Source organism: Sporobolomyces koalae (assembly GCF_050403365.1).
Source record: "Sporobolomyces koalae JCM15063 DNA, S_koalae_JCM15063T_v1_ctg39, whole genome shotgun sequence".
In the NCBI taxonomy this organism is placed as follows: Eukaryota; Fungi; Basidiomycota; class Microbotryomycetes; order Sporidiobolales; family Sporidiobolaceae; genus Sporobolomyces; species Sporobolomyces koalae.
In genome coordinates this window covers 1-21,309 of record NW_027481732.1, presented here as the reverse complement: position 1 = coordinate 21,309, position 21,309 = coordinate 1, and the positions used below count along the sequence as shown (strand labels likewise).

At 53.0% G+C, this 21,309-nt stretch overlaps 8 protein-coding genes across 8 annotated transcripts; 5 read left to right on the top strand and 3 right to left on the bottom strand.

Annotated features, from left to right (window-relative positions):
* Positions 1-679: 679 nt before the first annotated feature.
* Positions 680-1,099, bottom strand: JCM15063_006393 (uncharacterized protein; the record flags this gene model as incomplete). The annotated part of the gene is made up of 3 exons (XM_076680490.1): positions 680-684; positions 757-887; positions 978-1,099. The coding sequence occupies 3 exons, from the start codon at positions 1,097-1,099 to the stop codon at positions 680-682; spliced, it is 258 nt and encodes an 85-aa protein (XP_076532339.1).
* A 1,046-nt stretch (positions 1,100-2,145) lies between these two features.
* JCM15063_006392 (uncharacterized protein) lies at positions 2,146-2,972 on the top strand (the record flags this gene model as incomplete). Its single annotated transcript, XM_076680489.1, has 6 exons — positions 2,146-2,194; positions 2,268-2,382; positions 2,449-2,568; positions 2,683-2,758; positions 2,836-2,890; positions 2,968-2,972. 6 exons carry the CDS (start codon positions 2,146-2,148, stop codon positions 2,970-2,972), a joined length of 420 nt encoding a protein of 139 aa, XP_076532338.1.
* Positions 2,973-3,324: 352 nt separating this feature from the next.
* Positions 3,325-4,613, bottom strand: JCM15063_006391 (Fcf2 domain-containing protein; the record flags this gene model as incomplete). The annotated part of the gene is made up of 3 exons (XM_076680488.1): positions 3,325-3,753; positions 3,836-4,118; positions 4,183-4,613. 3 exons carry the CDS (start codon positions 4,611-4,613, stop codon positions 3,325-3,327), a joined length of 1,143 nt encoding a protein of 380 aa, XP_076532337.1.
* Positions 4,614-4,766: 153 nt separating this feature from the next.
* Positions 4,767-7,458, top strand: JCM15063_006390 (uncharacterized protein; the record flags this gene model as incomplete). The annotated part of the gene is made up of 5 exons (XM_076680487.1): positions 4,767-4,917; positions 4,989-5,048; positions 5,114-5,920; positions 5,988-7,092; positions 7,194-7,458. The coding sequence occupies 5 exons, from the start codon at positions 4,767-4,769 to the stop codon at positions 7,456-7,458; spliced, it is 2,388 nt and encodes a 795-aa protein (XP_076532336.1).
* Positions 7,459-8,097: 639 nt separating this feature from the next.
* Positions 8,098-8,905, top strand: JCM15063_006389 (uncharacterized protein; the record flags this gene model as incomplete). Its single annotated transcript, XM_076680486.1, has 4 exons — positions 8,098-8,313; positions 8,408-8,487; positions 8,560-8,650; positions 8,717-8,905. 4 exons carry the CDS (start codon positions 8,098-8,100, stop codon positions 8,903-8,905), a joined length of 576 nt encoding a protein of 191 aa, XP_076532335.1.
* Positions 8,906-14,627: 5,722 nt separating this feature from the next.
* Positions 14,628-15,052, top strand: CBP4 (Cbp4p; the record flags this gene model as incomplete). The annotated part of the gene is made up of 3 exons (XM_076680485.1): positions 14,628-14,706; positions 14,786-14,925; positions 14,990-15,052. The coding sequence occupies 3 exons, from the start codon at positions 14,628-14,630 to the stop codon at positions 15,050-15,052; spliced, it is 282 nt and encodes a 93-aa protein (XP_076532334.1).
* A 202-nt stretch (positions 15,053-15,254) lies between these two features.
* RTT109 (H3 histone acetyltransferase RTT109) lies at positions 15,255-16,694 on the bottom strand (the record flags this gene model as incomplete). Its single annotated transcript, XM_076680484.1, has 1 exon — positions 15,255-16,694. One exon carries the CDS (start codon positions 16,692-16,694, stop codon positions 15,255-15,257), a length of 1,440 nt encoding a protein of 479 aa, XP_076532333.1.
* Positions 16,695-16,891: 197 nt separating this feature from the next.
* JCM15063_006386 (M28 family metallopeptidase) lies at positions 16,892-20,257 on the top strand (the record flags this gene model as incomplete). The annotated part of the gene is made up of 10 exons (XM_076680483.1): positions 16,892-17,738; positions 17,803-17,895; positions 17,957-18,053; positions 18,136-18,471; positions 18,536-18,606; positions 18,694-18,921; positions 19,034-19,252; positions 19,345-19,494; positions 19,590-20,030; positions 20,127-20,257. 10 exons carry the CDS (start codon positions 16,892-16,894, stop codon positions 20,255-20,257), a joined length of 2,613 nt encoding a protein of 870 aa, XP_076532332.1.
* Between the last annotated feature and the right edge of the window lie 1,052 nt (positions 20,258-21,309).

The window sequence follows — 21,309 nt, the reverse complement described above, 5'->3', positions numbered from 1 at the left end:
TCCCCATTCTTCATAGACCCTTTCATATGTGTATCCCCTTTGCCCCTATTTTTTCCTCTAATAGTAGTATGCTGGATCGTAGCCATTTGTACTCGTACCCGATGATTATTGATAGTATAAGATTTTGAACCTTACTCGCGATCAAGTTGCAGCTATTCTTCGAGTCGAGCTCAAATTTGCTCGTGATAGACGAGGTCGGCCTGGCCAGCTGAAAACCGGAAAAAGATGATCATGATCAGTTTCGCCTGGAAATGGCGACATCGGCTTCCTTCATCAAAGCTAAGTGTCGCTATAGGTGTGAACACCGGGGGAGGGTGTGCATTTTACCCGTCTGAGCTATCCGAGATCATCGTCTCGAGGCGAAAGTGCCCAAGAGTCGAGCATGGGCATCTGAGATGTCTGAGCGCCGATCCCAGCTTTTCAGCGCGTTTCGCGCCCAACAAGGGTTCCCGGGATGAAGACTATACCTCTCTAGAACGGTCGGATGCGAGTTAACAGGCACTGAAATTTGTGGTAAGCTTGGGTACTGCATTGGTTTTGCATCGACGAGCGTGCGGGTAACAAATGTACTACGAAAGGGGGAATTGGGGGGTAACCGTCCTTCTCTTCTCCGAACATCGCTCAGACGGTTATCATGAACGAGTCGAAAAAGTCATGGTATAGCGCGAGAGGATGGTGTTTAGTCTGTGGGAAACGGAGAGGAGGTACGAGCGTCAATCGCTAGCACAGACAGTAGGCTGAAGCAAGATTGCTTACTCTGGGCAGAAGTCTTGTATCCCTCGGCCTTGGTGTTGGCCTTCTCCTCATCAGCCTTGTTGCCGAGAGCAGAGATACCGGCGGAGGCACGGTCGGTGAGCGAGGCGTTGGTGTTGCCCTTGGCAATCTCCCTGGAGAAAAGCACATAAGAGCCAGTCAGCATACTGTACTACTGCGCCTGAAACGGTCAACAAGATTGAAAGAATGAAGGCGACACGCACTTGTTGCCCTCCTTCTTCGACTCGGCAGAGGCGCCGACGACCGACTCCTTGACGTAGTTGGCAGCGTCCGAGATGGTGTTGGTGATCGACTCGGTGGTCGAGGTAGCAGTGGTAGAGGCCATTGTAAAAGTAGGAAGAGTGGGTGTCTGCTGAAAGAGCGACACAGACGGAGCGGGGAAACGTCCAATGCGTGAGTCTTCTGCGAAATGGTAGAGACCAAGTCTACAAGGGCAATAGACTCACGTGGAAGTTTGTGAAGAGAGCGCGGGTGATGAGAAAGGAAGAAAGAGAAGAGTGAGCGACGGGAAACACGACATTCAGAAAGCACGAACAAACGCGAGCACCGCTTGAGTAGTCGGTGACATCATGCCGCAGCCGGATCTCTCGGCAAGATTGCGAAGACCTTCTCATGTCTCTTGCCAGCATGCAAAGCTCGCTCTCGGTCGATTGCACACGCGAATACACAGACAGCATACATACAACTCTACGCAAGGCGGGATACTGAGCAAAAGGGACCGTCGTCGTCGTCAGCTCGCTATAGGCTGTCAACGCTGGTGGATGCACGAGCTCCTCTGAACAAGGACGGGTCGTAGCTCCCAGCAGAATTGGGATTTGTAGCTTCTAGGGAGGTATGGTCCTTGCGTGTCACGGAAGTCGGAGCTCAGTTAGGCTTCGCGAGCGCATCGAGCCGACTCGGACTCGTTACGAAGTCGCAGGGACTGTTGGACAACGATGAACAGCCACGAATTCGAGAGCCGCAGGACCTACATGACTTGCAGCTCACGTTGCTGCTGGGGCAGGAGAAAAGCTTGAGGTTCGCAATCATGGAAATACGCGGACGATCTTACTGCAGATGGTCCCAAGCTTGCGGAATCGCTGCCGTTTTGGAGAGCCAGTATCTGAGTGTCCTACAGCTTCCTCCAACAGGCGAGGTCGGCAATCAGCTATGTGAACGCTATTAGGTTTTTGCATTTCGCTCGGATCGCAAAAAAAGAAATAGGCTCTTCCGTTAAGCTCCCTTCACGAGCTGAGGGTTCGTCGGGATACTGCTCGAACGTATCCCCATTGAATCACAATATATACTTGCGAGTGAACAAAATTTGTCGTCGATTCGTCGCGAGGTAGCCGCGGCGGGAGAAAACCAGACCAAGTGCAAGACTGCCGCGGTATGTACGAGTCCAAGTCTGACCACGAGACTCGTAGGATCTCCTACCCACGTGAGGTTGAGCGGACGTTCCAGGCTATCGGCGACAAATGATCGACCCGCAAGAGACAGCTTTATTTTGGAAGGTGGGCGCAAGAGATCAAATCCGCCGCTCAATGTACCCGTGATCGCCTCTTCCTGCTCGTTCTCTCTCCCTCTTCAATATCACCCGTCCATCCAGCAGAAGAAATTGAACACAATGTGAGCTGTTGAACCTACCACAGTGAATCGAAGCAAGCTTAACCGGTACCTGCGCTTCTGTGACAGGTCTTCCACCACTTCCAACTCGACCACCGGTTCAATCTCAAACACTATCTCTGACGCAGCCAACTACGTCAAAGAGACTGTCCAGGAGTACTCTGCGGCATCTTCCAAGGAGAAGAACAAGTTCGTTTTTGCTCGGTCTTTACTTCGCGAGAATCACTTGTGTTTCCCCGCTTTCGCCGGCGAACTTCCCGAGCGCTGACAGAAGTGTTTTCGCTCTTTCCTTGAACCTGGTAGGGAGATTGCCAAGGGCAACACGAACGCTTCTCTCACTGACCGAGCTTCTGCCGGTCTTTCGGCTCTCGGTGACAAGGTCGGTAACAATGCCTCTCTTTTACCGCGCTCTGCCTTTCCCGAATCGCTCACGCTTTGCCCACTTTGATTCTGTAGGCCCAGGAATCGGGTCACGGTGCCAAGGCAGACGCTCACAAAGAAGCAGTCAAACGTATGTATTCCAATCCTCCGAGGATCCCGAGGGACCTGCGCGCAAGCTCGACTGACTCTTGGCAATATTGTACATAGACTGAGCGCCTGCTTTTGTGCCAAGTTGTATCGTTCCCTGCCCTGTACAAGACGTTTGTTGAATCAAAGTGGAATAGCAGTATATTTAACGTCTGCTCTGGGTGTGCTGAACAGTAAGGAAATCGAAAATTGAGCCACCAACTCGAGAGTGCGTGTGCCGGTCACGCGCCGAGGACAAAGACGGCGAGATGGCCATAGAAAGGGGCTATTTGCTCGAATTGGAAGATAGATGATCGCTAGGCGGAAATACAACAAAAAAAACTAGACGACACAATGATTCCCAAATCTGCTATTCCCCCCATCTCCCCCCACCCCTTGACTAGCATGGGGTCGGCGCGGTAGAAAAGTGACGTGATTTTATCGCTTGCGCTTGTTTGAACCACCCGATTGACCTTTGCCGTCTTTGCCTCCGGACAGACCCATCGCGTAACTGCCCTTCGGACCCTGACGTTGACGTTTCCTACCACTCATACCCTTGCGCATGACCTCCTGAGTCTTGCGTTTCGCGTACGCTCTCGCCTGTTCATCCTCGACGAGTTCTTCGACAAACGATCGTTTCGAAGCGGTCGGAAGCGAACTCGAAGTCGTCGCTCGAGAGTTGGGAGTGATGACATGTCCTACTTGGAAGAACTCGCCGACTTTGTCATTCTTGGCACCACCTTTGAGGAATTTCTTGGGATCGAGCGCGTTGCGTAATCTCATTGCGTCGAGTTCCCGTTTCAGTTCGGGAGTCATCGGAGTTGCGGGCATGTCGAACCACTTGGATCCAGCTGTGTGAGGTTGATTCTATACACAGCCAACAAAGAAACAGAGCAAGGAGATCAGGATCAAGGTGGGGACCTCGACTTGAGATGTAATCTGGACGTACGGCTTTGTATTGCTTCTTGCTCAGTCGAGGGACGGGTGCAAGTCCCCATTTCTCACCTTCTCGATTCGAAGGTTCGTCCTTTGTACGTCCGCCTACAACGGTCACTCCGGATCGAGACGAATCGAGTATCCCGGACAAGTCTTGCGAGAGCGAAATCGGTCCTGCTCGGGCTTTACCCTTTGCGTTTGCAGAGGTCGTTGCGGTCGTCGAAGAAGATGAAACGGGGCGAACGAGCGAAGGAGCGACAAGAGTCGATTTCGAAGACGAAGCTTTCGGAGTCCCACTGGATTCACACAACATTCTCAATCAGTACGATGTCTACGATTGTTGTGGATTGAGAAGCATACCTCTGTGCATGCTCGTCATCGTCTTCTTCATCTTCTCGATCGTCCTCGTCGTCTTCCTCTCCAAAGAGGACCATTCCTTCGTTCCCGGCGAGCGAGTCGTCGTTCCCTCCTTGCTTCGCTGCATTCTTTCGCTCGACTTCTCGATCACGCGCTGCCTGCTTCGCTTTCAGGAGCAACTGCTGCAACAGGATCGACTGTTGATCTTCGGGTTCCGACTCGGAATCGTCTTCCTCGTCCTCGTCATCGCTGTCGTCTGAATCATCAGAAGAAGATGCTCCTGACGAAGATGAGCTCGATGCGAGTGATCGTTGCGAGGGTGAATCGGACGATTCGACAAGAGTTGATGAAAGCGAAGCCGTCTCGGCGCCTCGAGGTTCGGAACCGGTTGGTAAGGCAGTCGAAGGCAAATTGGGAGATACCGAGTACGCCATGCTCTAGTCTGTGTACGGTCGAGAGAGAGAGGCGGCGGGGATCGAGGGTCGAGAGAGGCAGTGAAACGCCGAGATTTTTCTCATCTCTCTCGAATCCTCTCGTTCTTCCCGAAGCACACTCTCACCGGCTTTCCCCGGCTTTTCGGTCTAGCGATGGGTAAATCTACCCTCAAAGGAGCCAAGAAGGCGACCAAGTACCGTGCGAAACCGGTCGATCGGGAAAAGTCTTTCGATATCAAACAGTCACGGTTGAACTCGAGACTCGACACGTTCGAGGATGCCATGACGGGAGATGAAGATCAATGTAGGGCGCGGCGCCTCTCACCTTCTCTCCCGGCACTGCGTTACGAGGAAACTCATCATCTTTTGTGGCAGTTCATCTCAACCGTGACAAGATGCTCCTTGACGAGGATGGATACGCTCAAAATGGCGACGGTTAGTTTCAAAGAACATCTCCCTGCCTGCAACGGCGTTCACAAGCTGATTCCTCTTGCTCTCAGATGACTCGCTCGATGAACCCGACGAGATTTACGGACTCGACCTCCCACAGTCGCAAGATGAAGACGAAGTGGAAGAAGAGGAAGCAGTTGAACCTCAACCGAGGAAGAACAAGCGTCTCGAATTGGAACGCAAACCAAAGAAACCCACCTACGATCCCAATTCCGGTCGATTCGGACACACGTACGATCCAAAGCAGGATCAAGTGTTTGATTCTTCCTCGGAAGGATCAGATGATGACGACGATGACGTGACTCCGGCAAAGGACCAGTTGCAGTCGACCGTATCGGATGAAGAAGAGGATGACGAGAAAAAACAGGCTGGCTCTGATTCGGAAGAGGACGAGGATCGGTGGGCTGCCGGTCACTACCACGTCTCGAGGCGAGCACCGGGAGAAGCCGACTCGGAAGACGAGGAAGCGCTCGAACTCGAAGCCGAGGAAGCGAGGCGATTGCAGAAGAAACGCGCCGAGCAACTACGCGGTCAAGATTTCGGAATTGCCGATTCCGACGAAGACCAAGATGCTGAAGGTCAGGACAAACTCGAGGAACGACTCGATCTCGAACGTGAAGATGCCGATCAAGAGGCGGATCAGGAAGAGAGCAAAGTCGACACGGCCGCGTTGAACGAGGAAGAATCGATCGCCCACTTGCTCAAATACTCACCCGAGACCCTCGCCCTCGTTGACGACTTTGTCAGAACCGCGAGCAAGATCAAAGACGTTGAATCTGACCTTGCCAACATTCGTCAAACTGGAGACGGGCAAGGGGGCGAACACCCTGGATTGGCCATCATGGAACTCGAACACCGCAAGCTGCTTCTCTCTTTATTCACTTTTCTCAGGGCCCGAAAGAACTCATCTCGGATTGCATGCAGAGGCATTGACGACATACCTTCCGACACTGGCGTTCTACTTCTCACTCCTTCTCGCTCCGACTCCTCAACCCGCTTCACTCTTGACCAAGGTTCTCAACCGCATCTCGAGTCTGCGTCAATCGCTCGCGACGATGGAAGAACTCGACCTCACGAGCGCGACCTACGGAGACGAAGAAGACGAAGACGACGATGAAGAGAGGGACGATGGCAAGATGCTCGCAAGCGAGATGTTTGACTTCCGTGCCGGACTCGAGAACGATGACGATGACGAGGATGATGATGAAGACGAGGATGACAGTGACGAGGAAGGAGCCGAGATCACCGAGAGCATGCTCGAAGGTCTCGATGATGACGAGCTCGAGGAAATCATGCAGGAGCTCTCGCCCGAGGACGGTGCCGAAGGACTCATGAAACGGGTACGGCAGAGACAGCTTGAAAAGGGCATCTTGGTCGACCAAGACGAGGAGATGTCGGAAGGCGAAGAAGAGAGCGCTGATGAGGACGAACAGGACGATGAGGAAGACGAGGAAGAGGAAGAACTGGCGCCCCCATCGAAAAAGGTCAAGAAATCTGTCGCTCCCGTCATCCCTACCCTCGCACCGCTATCAGCATCATCCCGCAAAGCCTCCGCTTCTGCCTCTACCCGACCTATCTCGACTGCCGCTTCGACCTCCGACTACCTCGATCCTTCTACGCTCTCGCACGGTGATCTCGCCGACAAGGCCTCGACTCGACACTCGCTTCGGTTCCACGTCTCGCAAGTCGCTCAAAAAGCTGCTCGACGAGAACGACTTGCGACCGCGGTTGGAGGAGACGACGACGTTCCTCGTCGTAGCAAAGAACAGGCACGACGAGAAGTCCTCAAGAAGCAACAACATGGAGCGGCGCAGGACGCCGAAGCGGAACTTGATGGAGGAGATTGGGACGAGGACGATCGGAAAGCAGCCAAGGCGGTTCGAGGTACCGCTGCTGCCGATCGTGATGATGGCGACGATGACGACGGAGCGAACGATGATGAAGACTACTACGACCTCGTCAAGATGGAGAAGGACGAGGGACGCAAGTCGAAGAAGGCGAAATACGATGGAGACCGTGCTGCCGAGAAGTGAGTTTCCGTTTCGCCGGCTTGACTTATAGCCACTATTTCCGCGTCTTGCCGGTCTCTTCTGTGCTATGGAACTGACCTCTCATCTCTCCACGTTGCAGGGCCGAAATCGAAGCGCTGTCTGCCTCGATGGCCGATGGACCTCGAGGCGCGACGCGACAGATCCTGGCAAACAAGGGATTGACGCCTCGACGCAAGAAGGAGAACCGCAACGCCCGAGTCAAGAAACGTCTCCGTTACGACAAGGCCCAGAAGAAGCTCTCGAGTATGAAGGCGACGTACAAAGGGGGCGAGTCGAGATCAGGTTACGAGGGAGAAGGCAGCGGTATTGCAAGGAGGACAGTCAAGTCCCGCCAACTCGGTTAGAGAGGGCGCCGAGCGCTATTTGTTTGCAATCACTCGCTCTATCGATTTTACAACCTCGTGGTGAACTTGGTTCTCAGCGAGAGGTGCCACAGCTATTCTCGGTTAGCGCGTTGCCTCGTCGCAGGGGAGCTCAGAGTGGTGACTCGGATCGTGCGGTGTATCTTGCTCGAGAGACAATGATCGCGAGGCGGTGCTATGTGGTGCCGAGTCGGTCGGCCAAAATCCCAATTTTGCATCATTATTGGCAATTAGCCAGACGTGTTGCATCATCCAATCGGTTCAGGACAATGCTGGCGACGAAACGTGCACACCGTTCAGTGGGCATGCCGAACCGGTCCCTGTCTATGATAACGCTTGCTTCGGCGGAGATGAACGGAATCTCCTGTTCGCCTCACCCCGGAGTTTTGCGTGCAAATTCCCAAGTATCTTTTCCAGGCAACTCGTCACCCTGCGAGCATCCATCTCCTCACCGCACAGGTCATGCTGTGTTCCATGTTTAGAGCAAGCCAAAAGAGGTCAGCTCATCCCGCGAAAAGGTATAAAAGATGGGCTCGCAATCCTTCCTTGCCTTCCTTCCCCTTAATCACCGCTTTGCATCCTCCAGCCTTTGCCTCTTCTCACACACTCTCAGTCTCCAACATGCCTTTCAAGCTCACCTCCCTCCTCACCCTCCTCGCGGCAGTTTCAACGACCCTCGCCGCGCCCGTGCTCGAGACGCGCAACCCGGGCTCAGCATACTGCTCACCGTACAACCTCAACTCGTCGAGCAAAGCCGAAATCGCGGTCGACTCCTCGGGCAAATACGATTGGATCCTCCAGTACGACAGCTTGAACCGAGTTCAAAACGTCCAGGTTGTAAGGGGCCTTTTCCCTTGTCCTCATCTCGGATTGTTCACCTTGACCAGTCTCGCATTGTATTCTGACGCGTATGTTTGACGTGACTGGACAGGGCGGTAGCAACGGAACTTCCAGCAGCATCTTTGGCTTCTCGTCCACGACTGATGGCGCGAACGAGTCCTACCGTTTCTCGTACGCATCCTGAGATCCTGCATGATGATACGACCTTCTCGCAGCTGACTTTGCCCTCTTGTCTGATGATAGTCGCGGTTACATTGACAATGTGGAATACTGTATCTCGGCTCGCTCGGCTTCCGAAATCCGAGATGCTCCTTGCGATTCCGCTCTTGCCGAGGTGAGTATTCATTCACGTGCGCCCGCGAAAGTCGACTCACGAAGAATCGTGTTCTATACTATTCAGTGGACTTTGACTTGCGCTTCGTGCGGGTACGACGGACACGGAGACAGCTGCATCATTCAGTCGACCGCCTTTGGAACGTGCGCCATTCTCGAAGAGAACGGAGTTGGGCTTGGCGAATGCCCGCCGTTCACGGTCAACTCTGGCGCTTACTACAAGGGCAACGACATCTGGGCGATTGTACCCAAGTAGAAATCTCTGTAGTTGGACAGAAACGGACACTTTCCCTATCACTGTGCTATGACACCTTTTACTACATCTTCGATTGGGACGGATCGTGTTGCAACTTTTCGAACCTGTCACAGATTCCGCTTGATGGCGCCACATCCCCAGTAGGAGACTGCTTAGATCGCCATAGGGAGGCATGACCGAGCATGTTTCGAGCGAGCGTCTGGCTGAATTGCAGTTGAACTTTCTGGAAAGCGGGCGGGACCTTCATCGGTCGATACTACGCGAGATGAAGAACTCGCAACATTCTTCCCGTCATAGCTTGCCGAGTTAGCTGTGTATGCGATAGGAAAGGAGCTCAGAAAACAGGTTGTTCATTCGAACGTGCTCTTTCTTCAGGATCAAGCCATCGTCTTCCATTCCTACGAACGACCTGGACGAGCGAGATGGTACCTGCCCTTTTGATCTTCGCGATGACTGATACAAGCTTGAAAGAGGCATGAAACGGTGCCGATCAAGGTGATTAGGGAGCAGACTGAGCTTGAGGCGGTTACAAAACAGTCACCACCTTCCACAACACTTACAAAAATTCGCTTTAAGCAATCCCGGCTTCGACCATCTCACAAAATACGGCTCAACTGATTGTAGATCCAGCTACGGTACAAACAAACTGATCTGCGCTGGTAAAACATTGTCTGACGGTGACTGAGCTTGGGAAGGGAGTCTGCCTGCTAATACTGGTATGGAAAGCTAAAGCGAGAGTCGATGAGGACGTCGTGTGGGTCGACATATGGGGGCGCCACAAAGTCCATATTGACGGCTGGCGCAGTAGCCTCATGGTGCCCAGAGGCGGCATGACCACGACGCGGAGAGTTGCCCTGAGAAGAAGCTGAGTGTACAGGCGCCGAGGGAGAACCTGGCGGAGAAGCGGATTGGCGAAATTGCTGTTGAAAAGCTTGTGAAGGTCCTGGCGTGCCGGAATGCGCTACCGCGAGACGGCTGGTGGTCTGCCCGTGGTGAAGCTGGTGAAACCCTCCATGAGGAGCAGAGGCAACACGAGTCGGAGAGCCGATTCGAGGGGAGGCTGGGAGCCCAGAGGTCGGGGGACAACCAGGCGCAGTAGTGGATTGCCGAGATTGCGGCCGAAAAGGTTGTGAAGGTCCTTGCGTGCCGAAATACTCCGGAAGAGTACGGCTGTGCCCATGAGGACCAGGAGGAGTACCGAGGGGTGAATTGTGCGTTTGAAAAGCTTGTAAAGGTTCTTGCGTGCCGAAATGCTCCGGAAGAATGAAGGTCTGCCCATAGGGACCAGGCGAAGTAGCGAATGGCGAATTGTGCGGCTGAAAAGCGTGTGAACATTCTTCCGTGCCGGAATGCCCTCCTGCCAGAGGAATGGGGATCTGCCCATGGGGACCAGGCCAACTAGCGAATGGCGAAAGGTGCGACTGAAAAGCTTGTATGCCGTGATTTCCCGGAGGAACAGGGTTTTGCGCGTGCTCATGGGGACCAGGGGAAGTAGCGAACGACCCGTTCGGCAGCAGAGGAGCTACTAGAGGTCCTTGCGTGCCGGAATGCCCTCTTGCCGGAAGAATGGGAACTTGCCCGAAGAGGAAGAGCTGGTAATATATCTCATGATAAGCTTGCGAGAGTCCCTGCGTGCCGGAACGCCCTTGAGCGTAGTAGCGCTTCAGAAAATCATCCTATGCATTTTTGCCGGCTTAGCAGACAATTCTCTGTCAGAGGAGCCTACAGGAAAGGAACTTGCCACGCTGATGTATATGTGTACATCCGACAGCCATACCCTGCCACCCTGACCCGGTGGGCGATTCTTGCGCGCAGGGCAATACTCTTCCTGATGATCTTTGAAAAAGCTGAAGAGGAGCATGACCGCAACCAAATCAGTATTTGCTTGACGCGAGAATCGAGGCAACAGAACAGCGACACACCGCTCCAGGGTGTACCAGGCATGCCGACAAGGGTCACAAGTGAATTCGCGATCTTTTTCGTTTCCTGCTTCTGCTGGACTTCGATGCGTAGCCTTGTGCAATTCCTACTCGCAACAGGGCATCCAGCCATTGAGCTCGATAGTTCCAGACCAAGCGAATATGCTCTCACCGTACGGTTCTTTCAAACAGCGGCAGGTCGCACCAATCACATTGGTAGGTGGGCCTCTCGTACAGGTCAAGATGGCCGTTGACATGTCTCTTCATGTTCTAGGATGCGCTCCGGCAAGATCGATACACAGTAGATGATCAGACATGGCGATTGAGCTTCTTGCGACTGGACTCACGCCTTTGTACGAAGTTTGAAATTGGGGGATGCAGTCTTTCCAGTTACATGTCCACTGCGTCTTTCCAGTGTCCGGGTCCTGCCTGGCGTGGACATATCCCTCCCAATTTTTTGGGGGTTCAAGCTGCTCCGACATGGATGCCGAGATGGTTGTTGGGGAGCGAACGAGACAGCAAGAAGGGCACGAACCGAGTGGGAAAATGCTAAGACCCTTCTTTCCTCTCTCCCGCGGACCAGCACGGATTTGCCGACAACGCAGACTACATAGAACGAGCGAGATCCCTGCCAAGCTCTTATTGTCGCGAAACGACTCGGGGCCAGCGCTGTTCACTAGTTCCTCAAAGTTCAACGTTCGGGGTGCTTGTCGCAAAAATCACAGCCGAGCTACCGCCTCATCGGCATCATTGAAAGCGACAGGAGCGAACGGATTTGTCCGAGGTTTTGAATAATTCCTCAAACCCTTGTCCCAAACTGTTCGGATATGGCGGACGAGATCGAGCTTGGGACAGTCATTTATACTGGCAATATCTTCCGTGATAAAGGCAAGTTGCAAAGATTCAGACTTCCTACAGTTGTCCTTGCCCGACCACCAGGTAGGGCTGTTGGGGCTCCAAGCGCATTGCGCTTCTTCTCCGATCACAATCTGTGTACCACGCTCCTGTAGAATACGGCTCAACTAATCGTAGAACCAGCTACACTACAAACAAACTGATCTGAACCCGTAAAAGACTCGCTAACGGTGACTGAGCTCGGGGAGGGAGTCTGTCTTCTTCTGCTGATAGCGCGGATTCGTGTGTGGCGAGATGAAGTAAGGGTCATAGAGGACGTCGTGCGGGTCGACATGCTCGGGCGGCACAAAGTTCATATTGACGGCTCGCGCAGGTGGGGCCAGATCGGCACGGGGCGGAGAGTTATTCTGATGAGAAGCTGGGTGTACAGATGCCGGGCTAGAACCTGGCGAAGAAGCGGATCGGCGAGATTGCTGCTCCAGAACTCGTGAAGGTCCTGGCGTGCCGAAATACGTTTCCGTGAAAGGGCTGGAGGTCCGCCCGTGGTGGATCTGACGAAATTGTTCTCGAGAAGCAGAGGCATCACGAGTCGGAGAGCCATGCCGAGACGAAGCTCGGTGTTGAGGGGGACCCGGCGAAGTAGTAGATTGCCGAGCTTGCGGCTGAAAAATGTGTGCAGTGCCGAGACGCCTTCCTGCCGGAGGGACAGAGCTTTGCGCATGGGGACCAGGCGGAGTACCGAATGACCAATGTCGCTGCGAAAAAGCTGATCCTTGCATGTCGTAACTCTCCGGAGGAATAGGGGTTCGCGCATGAGGACCAGGCGGAGTATCGAATGGCGAAATTTGCGGCTGAAAAGCTTGTGCAGGTCCTTGCGTGCCGGATTGCGCTTGCGCGGGAGGGCCGGAGGTCTGCTCGGGATCGGGCGCTTCATCCTTTCTTTTTTTTTTTTTTTTTGAATGTGTGTCGTCTTAGCTGATAAACCTCGGTAAGAGGAGCCTACAGGAAAAAAAGACTTGCCACAGGAACGTATCTATGCTCATCCGAAAGCCAAGGCGGAGTACCGGATGGCCAACGTTGCTGTGGAGAAGCTGAGCCTCGCATGCCGAGATGTCCCGAAGGAAGAGGAGTTTGCGCGTGCCCATAGGGATCAGGCGAAGTAGCAAATGGCGGATCGTGCAGTGGAAACGCTGGTCCTTGCATGCTGTAATTCCGTCCTTCTGAAGGAAAAGGGATGTGCCCGTAGTGCGGAGTTGCGGATGACCAATCTTGCTGCTCGAAAGCTGATTTTTGCATGCTGGAATGCCCTCCTGCCAGAAGAGTAGAGTGTCGCCCACGGTGGGGCTGGTGAAACCCCTGTTGAGGAGCAGATCCGGCACGAGTCGGAGACTCATTCCGAGGGGAAGCTGCGTGTACAATGGCTGAGGGAGAACTTGACGAAGAAGCGAATGACCCTTTCGGCGGCCGAGGAGCTAATAGACGTCCTTGCGTACCGGAATGCCCTCCTGCCGGAGGAATGGGAACTATTTTGTGGCGGCAGAGCTGGTCGAATATTTCTTGTTCTTGTAAAGCTTGCGAAGGTCCCTGCGTGCCGGAACGCCCTTGGTCGTAGTAGAGGTCGAGAAATTCATCCTATGCATTTTTGCCGGCTTAGCTGACAATTCTCTGTCAGAAGAGCGTACAGGGAAAGAACTTGCCACTCTGATGTATCTGTAATTATAGTGAAGCCATATCCTACCACCCTGACCCGGTGGGCGATTCTTGCGCGCAGGGCAATACTCTTCCTGATGATCTTTGAAAAAGCTGAAGAGGAGCATGACCGCAACAAAATCAGCGTTTGGATGACGGGAGAATCGAGGCAACAGAACAGCGACACACTCGTACCGGGCGTACCAGGCGTGCCGACAAGCACAAGCGTGTTTGCGTGCTTTTTCGTTTCCTACTTCTGCTGGGCTTTTGTGCGTAGCGGCATGGCTTGCATCCTACTCGCAACGGGGCATCCATTTGTTTGAGTTTGATGTCTTCAGAAACGAGATAACGCTATCGGCGTACGACTCTGTGAGACAGCGGCATGTCGCACCAATCACATTGGTAAACGGGCCTCTCGTAGATGCCGAGATGTCTTTCGACATGGTTTTTCATGTCCTACATAGGACGCGGTCTGTCAAGATCGATACATAGCAAACGGTCGGACAAGACGACTGGGCTCACCGATTTCCGGCTTGGTTTGACGATGCTCGAACAGCCTCGCCAAGCACAAGTCCAAACCTCCTTTCCAGTGTTCGGGTCGCGATGGGAGCTGGCATACGTTTGCCAATCTGGAGGCTCCGGCGTCATTGGTGTCGACATGAGTGTGAGGAAGTGAACGAGACAGCAAGAACGGCACGAACCGAGAGTGCACATCAGACAGAGCCTTCTCCGGTCTCCGGCGGAGCAGCTGTGCGGATCTTCCGAAAAAGCGGACTGAGCGACCGAGATCTCTGCCAAGCTCTGGCTCTCGCGATTCGATTCGACTCGTAGATCGCGTTGTTCACTGTATGCTCCGGTTCAGAGAACTGTCGCAGGAACCAAAGCCGAGCATAGCGCCACGCTGCCAGCAAATCATCGCAAGCGTTGTGATTGGGAGGGGGAATCGGAACAATGAGCTCGAGGCCGGGACGTCCGCCTTTTCGTGCCAAGTAGCATCAGAGCACTGAGCCTACAAGCATCATCGAGATTGCTAATCGGCGGGACAGGCGGATCGTGGTTGGCGGCGGTGTATCGAAATCGCAACTGCTTTCTCGGACAACCCTCTGCCGAGCGCGAGCGGAGCAAGCCAATACGATACTGCTGCTTGTGCCAACCGACGAGCAAGACTTTCGAGAGCTGTGAGAGAAGGAAAGGCATGTCGCAGTTGTGCGAACTCGACCTTGATCTCGTTCACTTCACTCGCCACTCTCAACCTCACCATGTCTGGACGTATCCCTGTCGGTTCGGCAATCTTGATGACCCTCGGTATCACGACCCTTGGGTACGGGATCATGGCGTGTGAGTCTTCTCTCTCCCCCCTCCCTCGTCCCGACTTTCTCTCCACTTTCGGCTGATCGCTATGGTGTTACGCGTCAAGTCACGACTCCTACTGAGAAAGAGTTCTACGATGCCCTGTCACCCGATCTCAAGAAGAAGGTTGATGAACAGCGAAGGCTGTCGCAAGGTGCGAGGGAACAGATGGTGAAAGACTCGCAGTCTCGATTGGATGCCATCAAGGTATACATCTGTCCTTTTTCCCGTTAGAAGAATATCAGTTGACTAGAGGTTTTCTCGGATTTAGGCGAAAGCTCAAAGCGATTCTCCAGTATGGGCCGATGATTTCGATCCGAAAAAGTCAAACTAAGGATTCTTCGCATTTGGATTGCTCGTGGGTCCCATGTCCCTTGTGAGTCTCTTCCCGCCTTAATCATCAGCGCTGATACCCAATCGGGCATGTGTTGTAGGTTTTTCTGTTCTGTCGATGTCCTGTAACAATATGCAACTTTTTCTCGAAACTTCGATCGTCTCGCTCTCGTTCTAAAATTGCAAGCGAACTGCAGTTTTCTTCATTCCACTTTCTTCTTCTTCTTCCTCGGCGCCAACGTGTTCACGACGACTTTTTCAGTCGATTCCCTTTCCCGTTTCTTGTCTTCGTCGACGTGGTTGTCAACCGTGACGTGTCTCTTCGATTCACCTCGTTCGACCGTCTCGTTGTCGATTTCGAGTTGAACGAGTCGATCGACATCTTGGAACCATTTCTCGATCGCGAGTTTCAAGGGTTCGAGGTGAGGTTGAGAGTAATCTTGGTTGTGAAACTGAGTCCACAATTTCGTAAACACTGCATGTGGCAATGCATTCGGATACGGTATCGGTGACGTAGTAGATGTCGCAGGTACTGGTGATGGTGATGTTGGTGATTCATCGATCGAATCGTAACCAATGACAAAGAACCCCACGAGAACTCCAGAACAACACTCTTGTCTGAACCCCATCCGTTCCCACCATTCTTCAATCCCTCCTTCAACGCCTTCGTTCAACCTCGTTTGTTCACGTACGAGTTCCTTGTCAATCTCGACGAGTCGATGTTGTCGATTCGATTGGTTCCCCGCGACAAACGTCAATTCGTGCAGTTGGAGGTACACGTCATCGTAATCGCCTTCGGTACCGGAAGGATTCAAACTTGAGCACGTCAACGCATGCAAGAATCGAGATTTCGGATCATCGGGGAACGCAGGGATGTGATCTGACAACGGGACCGTTCGAGGCGAGGTCGAGACGGGATGTACAGGACTCGTCAAAGTCGTATACGGATGACCGTACGTCCAGGGAGAAGGGGTAGGGTTTGGCAGGTACGGCAACGATTCGAGATACGTCATCCCTGGTACGAGGTAGAACAGTTGAGATTTCGTTCGGGTCGAGTCGGTCGCGAGGGACAGAGTTTGTTTCCACCATCGCAACAGTTGTTTGTCATCTAGGACTCGTTTTGTGGGCGAATTGTCGATGGAACCGGGGAACAGGTACTGAGGTTGAGATTTCGCAAACACGTGAATTCGGATTCGCTTCGTATCATGAGGTGGATGCAACAGGTGAAACTCGATGAAACTTTGGACCAAGTTCCGAGTTGGGTTTGGGGTTCGACTCGTGGGGCTGCTAGGAGTTGTCGATTTGGATTGTAACCCGGTCGTGTCGACTTTCGAGATGTACAGGATCGAGGTCGAAGTGGAAGGGACGGTGTAGATGGACGCTTCGATCGCGCACAACGGGACGCACTCGTCCACGAACAGGGTGCACAAGACCTCCTCCTGGTACACCTTGCAGTGTTTCGAGGTGGTCGCGTGAGGAAACAAGGCGTGAGATCGACGAGGTTGTGACCTGATGCACGACACTTCGAACTCTTGCTTTCCCGGGAACTCGCGTTCTAGGTTCGTCGCGATGTGTGACAGTAACGATGGCATCTTGTGCGGTCTCGAGCCTGAGGATTCGGCGGATTGAGCGCTCTCGAGCATGAGAAGCGGATCAGGGGCGAGCGCACGATCTGACTGCAAGGACAAGCAAGGGTCAGCGGTCGTAAGTGCTAGAGCTCAAGAGGCAGCAAGTACAGACACAGGTGGATAGCGAGAGTTGTCGAAAGGGAGAACTGCGCAGCTCGACTCTTTCGCATTTCCCCTCTGCCTCACTCACCCAGAAAGCTTCACGAGGCGATATGGAGAAGCACAAGGAATCGCTCATTGTGCACGAGCTTCCAGTGCCGGTCGCGCAACCTTCGGCCCGAGCGAGCACGCGGTCTCGCTGGATTCCGATCACGCTCATCGCCCTCTCGCTCGCATCGCTGTCCTACCAGTATGGACCTTCGATCCCTTACTCAAATCTGACTCGATCTCTCGATCGACACGACTCGGCGGTTGATCGTTACGTCGAGCGATTCTCGGGTCACGTGCGCGACAAGTGGGGCAACAGCGACAGCGATCTCGTCAAGCATTTCCTCTCGGTCCCCTCGGCAGAATCTGCGAGACGAGTATCGAAATCGTTCACGCGAGAGACCCACATTGCTGGAACCGAGGGTGACCGCAAGAGCGCCCTTCGAGTCAAATACCAGTGGGAACAACTCTTGGGCGTGCCTCACACTCCCGAGAATGCCAATGTCTTTGATGCCGGTACGCCTCAAGATCGGCGAGCTCTGACCGGCAAAACTCATCGCTGTCACAAGTGGGCGCGACGCATCCTCGATCGCGTCAAGACTCTCGCACGCCGATCTCGGCGAGAGCATCATATCGACTCGGCGGCCCCTGCGCGAGTCTGGATCTCGACCTACTACCCACTCCTGAACTACCCTTCGAACCACTCGTTGACGCTCACTCCTCGCAATTCGACCACGAACACTCCATCGTTCGTCGCCTGTCTGACTGAGGACGTGTTTGACCATGAAGACCCGACGAGCTCGATCGGGGTTCCAACGTTCCATGGCTTTTCCAAGAACGGTACTGCGCATGGTCAACTCGTCTACGCCGGTCGAGGCACTCGCGAAGATTATGCCAAACTCGCTGAAGAGGGTCAGTAAAAAAAAATCGCTTACCTTTCTCCGTTTGCCACATTCTGATCTTGAGAAATGTACAGGAGTTCGAGTCGAGGGCAACATCGTTATTGTCCAGTACGGTGGCAGCTTTCGAGGTCTCAAAGTGAAAGCTGCTGCTGAAGCAGGTGCCGTCGGTAAGACGAGCTCCATCTGGCCGAATCATTTTCGAATTCCCTGACAATCTTGCGATGATAGCTTGCATCATTTACTCTGACCCTGCCGCGGATGGAGATATCACGGTCGAGAACGGTTATGAACCGTACCCTCAAGGTCCCGCTCGAGCGCCTTCCTCGTAAACCTTTCCTATTTCTTCTCATCAAATGAGGATTCTTTTCCTGATGGTCGAGAGAGTTTCGATCTTCTTTTGCCGACAGAGTTCAAAGAGGTTCGGTTCAGTACCTCTCGATTCGACCTGGAGACCCTTTGACCCCTCAAGTTCCCGCGTACAACCCTCAACTCGCCAACTCTCCCAAACGCCTCCCACGCTCGTCCGAAGATTTGAACATCCCAACAATCCCGTCGATTCCAATCTCGTACCAAGACGCGATCCCACTGCTCAAATCGTTGAACGGGAGAGGTCAACAACGACAAGACCGTGCAGGATGGAAGGAAGGAGGGTTGAGATCAAATGGAGTCGAGTACTGGACTGGACCGGGAGACGAAACTGTCAAACTTCAGAACGAGATGTCGGAAAAGATTACCCCGATCTGGTTAACTAGCTCCCTCTCCTTTAGCCGCAAAGGATTCGGAAAAGTTGATGGTTCTCTTCTTTAGGAACACAATGGCGATCATTCCGGGAGTGATCGAGGACGAGATTGTCGTGATTGGTAATCACAACGACGCTTGTCAGTCCAATTCAATCGTCTCTTGCTCAAACTGGATTGAAAACCCCGCTCACAGATAAGGGCAACACTTTGTTGATTGACATACAGGGACGTTTGGAGCTGGTGATCCCAACTCGGGTACGGCTTCGATGCACGAAACTGTCAAGGCGTTTGGTCAACTCTTGCAACGAGATCGAACCTGGAAACCGTTCCGAACAATCTTGTTGGCGAGTTGGGATGCTGAAGAATACGGATTGATCGGATCGACCGAGTTTGGGGAAGACTTTACCGAATATTTGAGAGAGCGAGTTGTTGCGTATTTGAATCTGGACGTCAGTGAGTTACATACTTTCTCTCTCTCTCTCCCCCCCCTCTCGAAAACAGCCTCTTTCCCTCCTGGGTTGGAAGGAGAACGAGAAACTCACGACCAATCTCTACGATGAAACAGGTGTTTCAGGATCCAAATTTGAACTCGCCGCTTCCCCTTCCTTGTCCGACCTGTTGCAACGATCGACCGCGATCGTACAACAAGACACTCCCGAAACGATCGACGTTCGAAACACTCGAGTCAAGACTCTTGGATCTGGAAGTGATTTCTCAGTCTTCTTGCAGTACATCGGAGTCGCTGCAGGCAACTTGGGCTTCTCGGGAGGACCTCAAGATCCAGGTGAGAACCCAGACTTGCTCTTTCTCTTGCTCTTTGGAACGTTGCACTAATCGTTTTATTTTCCGGTTTCGCGGGATTGGCTTGAATTCCAGTCTATCACTATCACTCGAATTACGACTCGTTTGCGTGGATGGAAAAGTTTGGAGATCCTACTTTCGAACGACATGTCGCCGTTTCGAAAGTTTTGGGATTGACTGCGTTACGACTCGTCGAGGATCTCGTATTACCCCTCAACACGACCGGTGAGCTTTCTCTCTTCTACCTTGTTTTTCTCGTATATCCTGCTCTAGTGAGCAAAGAAGAAACAAGAGAAAAGCTAAACCTTTCGAATCTTTAGCATACTCGCTCGAACTAGGACAGTACCTCGACAAGGTTACCAACTTGTCGAGTTACCCGGGACGAGAACAACTCGATGTTGATCGTTTGAGAACACGTATGAACAAGTTGTACGAGACTTCGGTTGCCCTCGACCTACGAGCCGAAGAACTAGTTGGACGACTCGAACACCTTCGAGATGGAAGTCGTCACCACGCCGAACATGATCTTGGTCACCGACATGAACATCATCATCACCATCACGACAAGCACCACGACAAGCACCATCACAAGCACGAGCATCACAAGAGGAAGGAAGCCAAGAAGATCATGAAAGAAATTCGAGCGATCAATCGCAAGAAACAAAGGTTCGAGAATACCCTGTTGGTTCCAACTGGACAGGATGGATTGGTCGGTAGAGAATGGTATCGATCTCTCGTAGTCGCTCCAGGTCGTTGGCTTGGTGAGCAAAACAATCCTTACGTGTCTCTCCTTCTCGAAATCGAACCGGTCATTGACAGACGTTGTTTGTCGCGTTTTTTCTCTTTGGTTTGGACAGGATATGGAGCGACCACATTGCCGGGATTGACGGAAGCGTTGGAACTTGATCAAGATGTCGTTCAAGCCAAGAAGGAAGTCGACAGGCTCGAGCGTAGTATCCAGCGTGCGATTGCATTGCTCCGAATTTGAGTCAGTTTGAATCCATTGTCAATAGCTTTTCTTTCTTGTAAATAGCCTTTCTCGATGCATTCTCTCAATTGGAATCCATCTCTCTCTTCGGTTGGGTAGTTTGGCCGAAAGGCCGCAGCTGGAATCGATCTCTCTCTCTCTCTCCGTCTTGAGATGACGTTGACGGGGCAAATTTGGGGCCTTCGGATGAAAACCTTGTACGCGAATCAACACGAGTAAGACGTGCCGTATATAGCCGTGAGGTGGTAGTTTGGCCGCAAGGCCGCGCGCGCGTGCGCAGTGGGAATCTCTCTCTTCTCTCTCTCTCTCTCTCTCACACTCTCTTTCGGGTACGATTCGCTGGGTCTGCTGCGTTCGCGGATCGCTCTTGAACAGTGGGTCTGAATGGGAGTCTGGCGGAATTCGATAGATCGTCTGCATCGGCAGGTCTTTGCTTCCGAATGGTAGGTCTAATCTTCAGCTGTCTTACCGAAGATTAGACCCGTGATTCGGAAGAGACCTGCCAACGCAGACGACCTATCGAATCCAGACCAAGCCGCCATTCAGACCAACTATTCGGAAGCGATTCGTAGACGCAGATGACCCAGCGAATCCTATAGCTACCCACTTCTCGAACAAAATCCAAGAAATATGGAAGACCAGCTTTTCTCAACTCCTTGATAAGTACGTCGGAGATGCATTGTGATGAGTGGAAGTGACAGACAGGAAAAGGGTTCATTTGCTTTTTTTCGCTAGGTACGCTTTACGTGCAAAGCCGATAAAACTCCTACATCAACGAGTGTTCCACTGGACCGCCGCGTGAGCGCAAAGAATCAGAGTAAACAGCAGATCCGCAAAGTACTGTGCGTGCATCTGAGGCAGCGAATGAGCCATAGCTCACACTCAACAAACGATGCAGATTACTTACCCAATCTTCTCTCTGCAAGCCTCTCTCTTCGTCCAATACAGCAGTCGAGGTGTGAAACTGGTTTAAAAGGGGGGGGGGGGGGGGGGGGGGGGGGGTAAAAAAGGGCGCCCCCCGCCCCCCGGCCCCCCGCGGGGGGGGGGGGGGG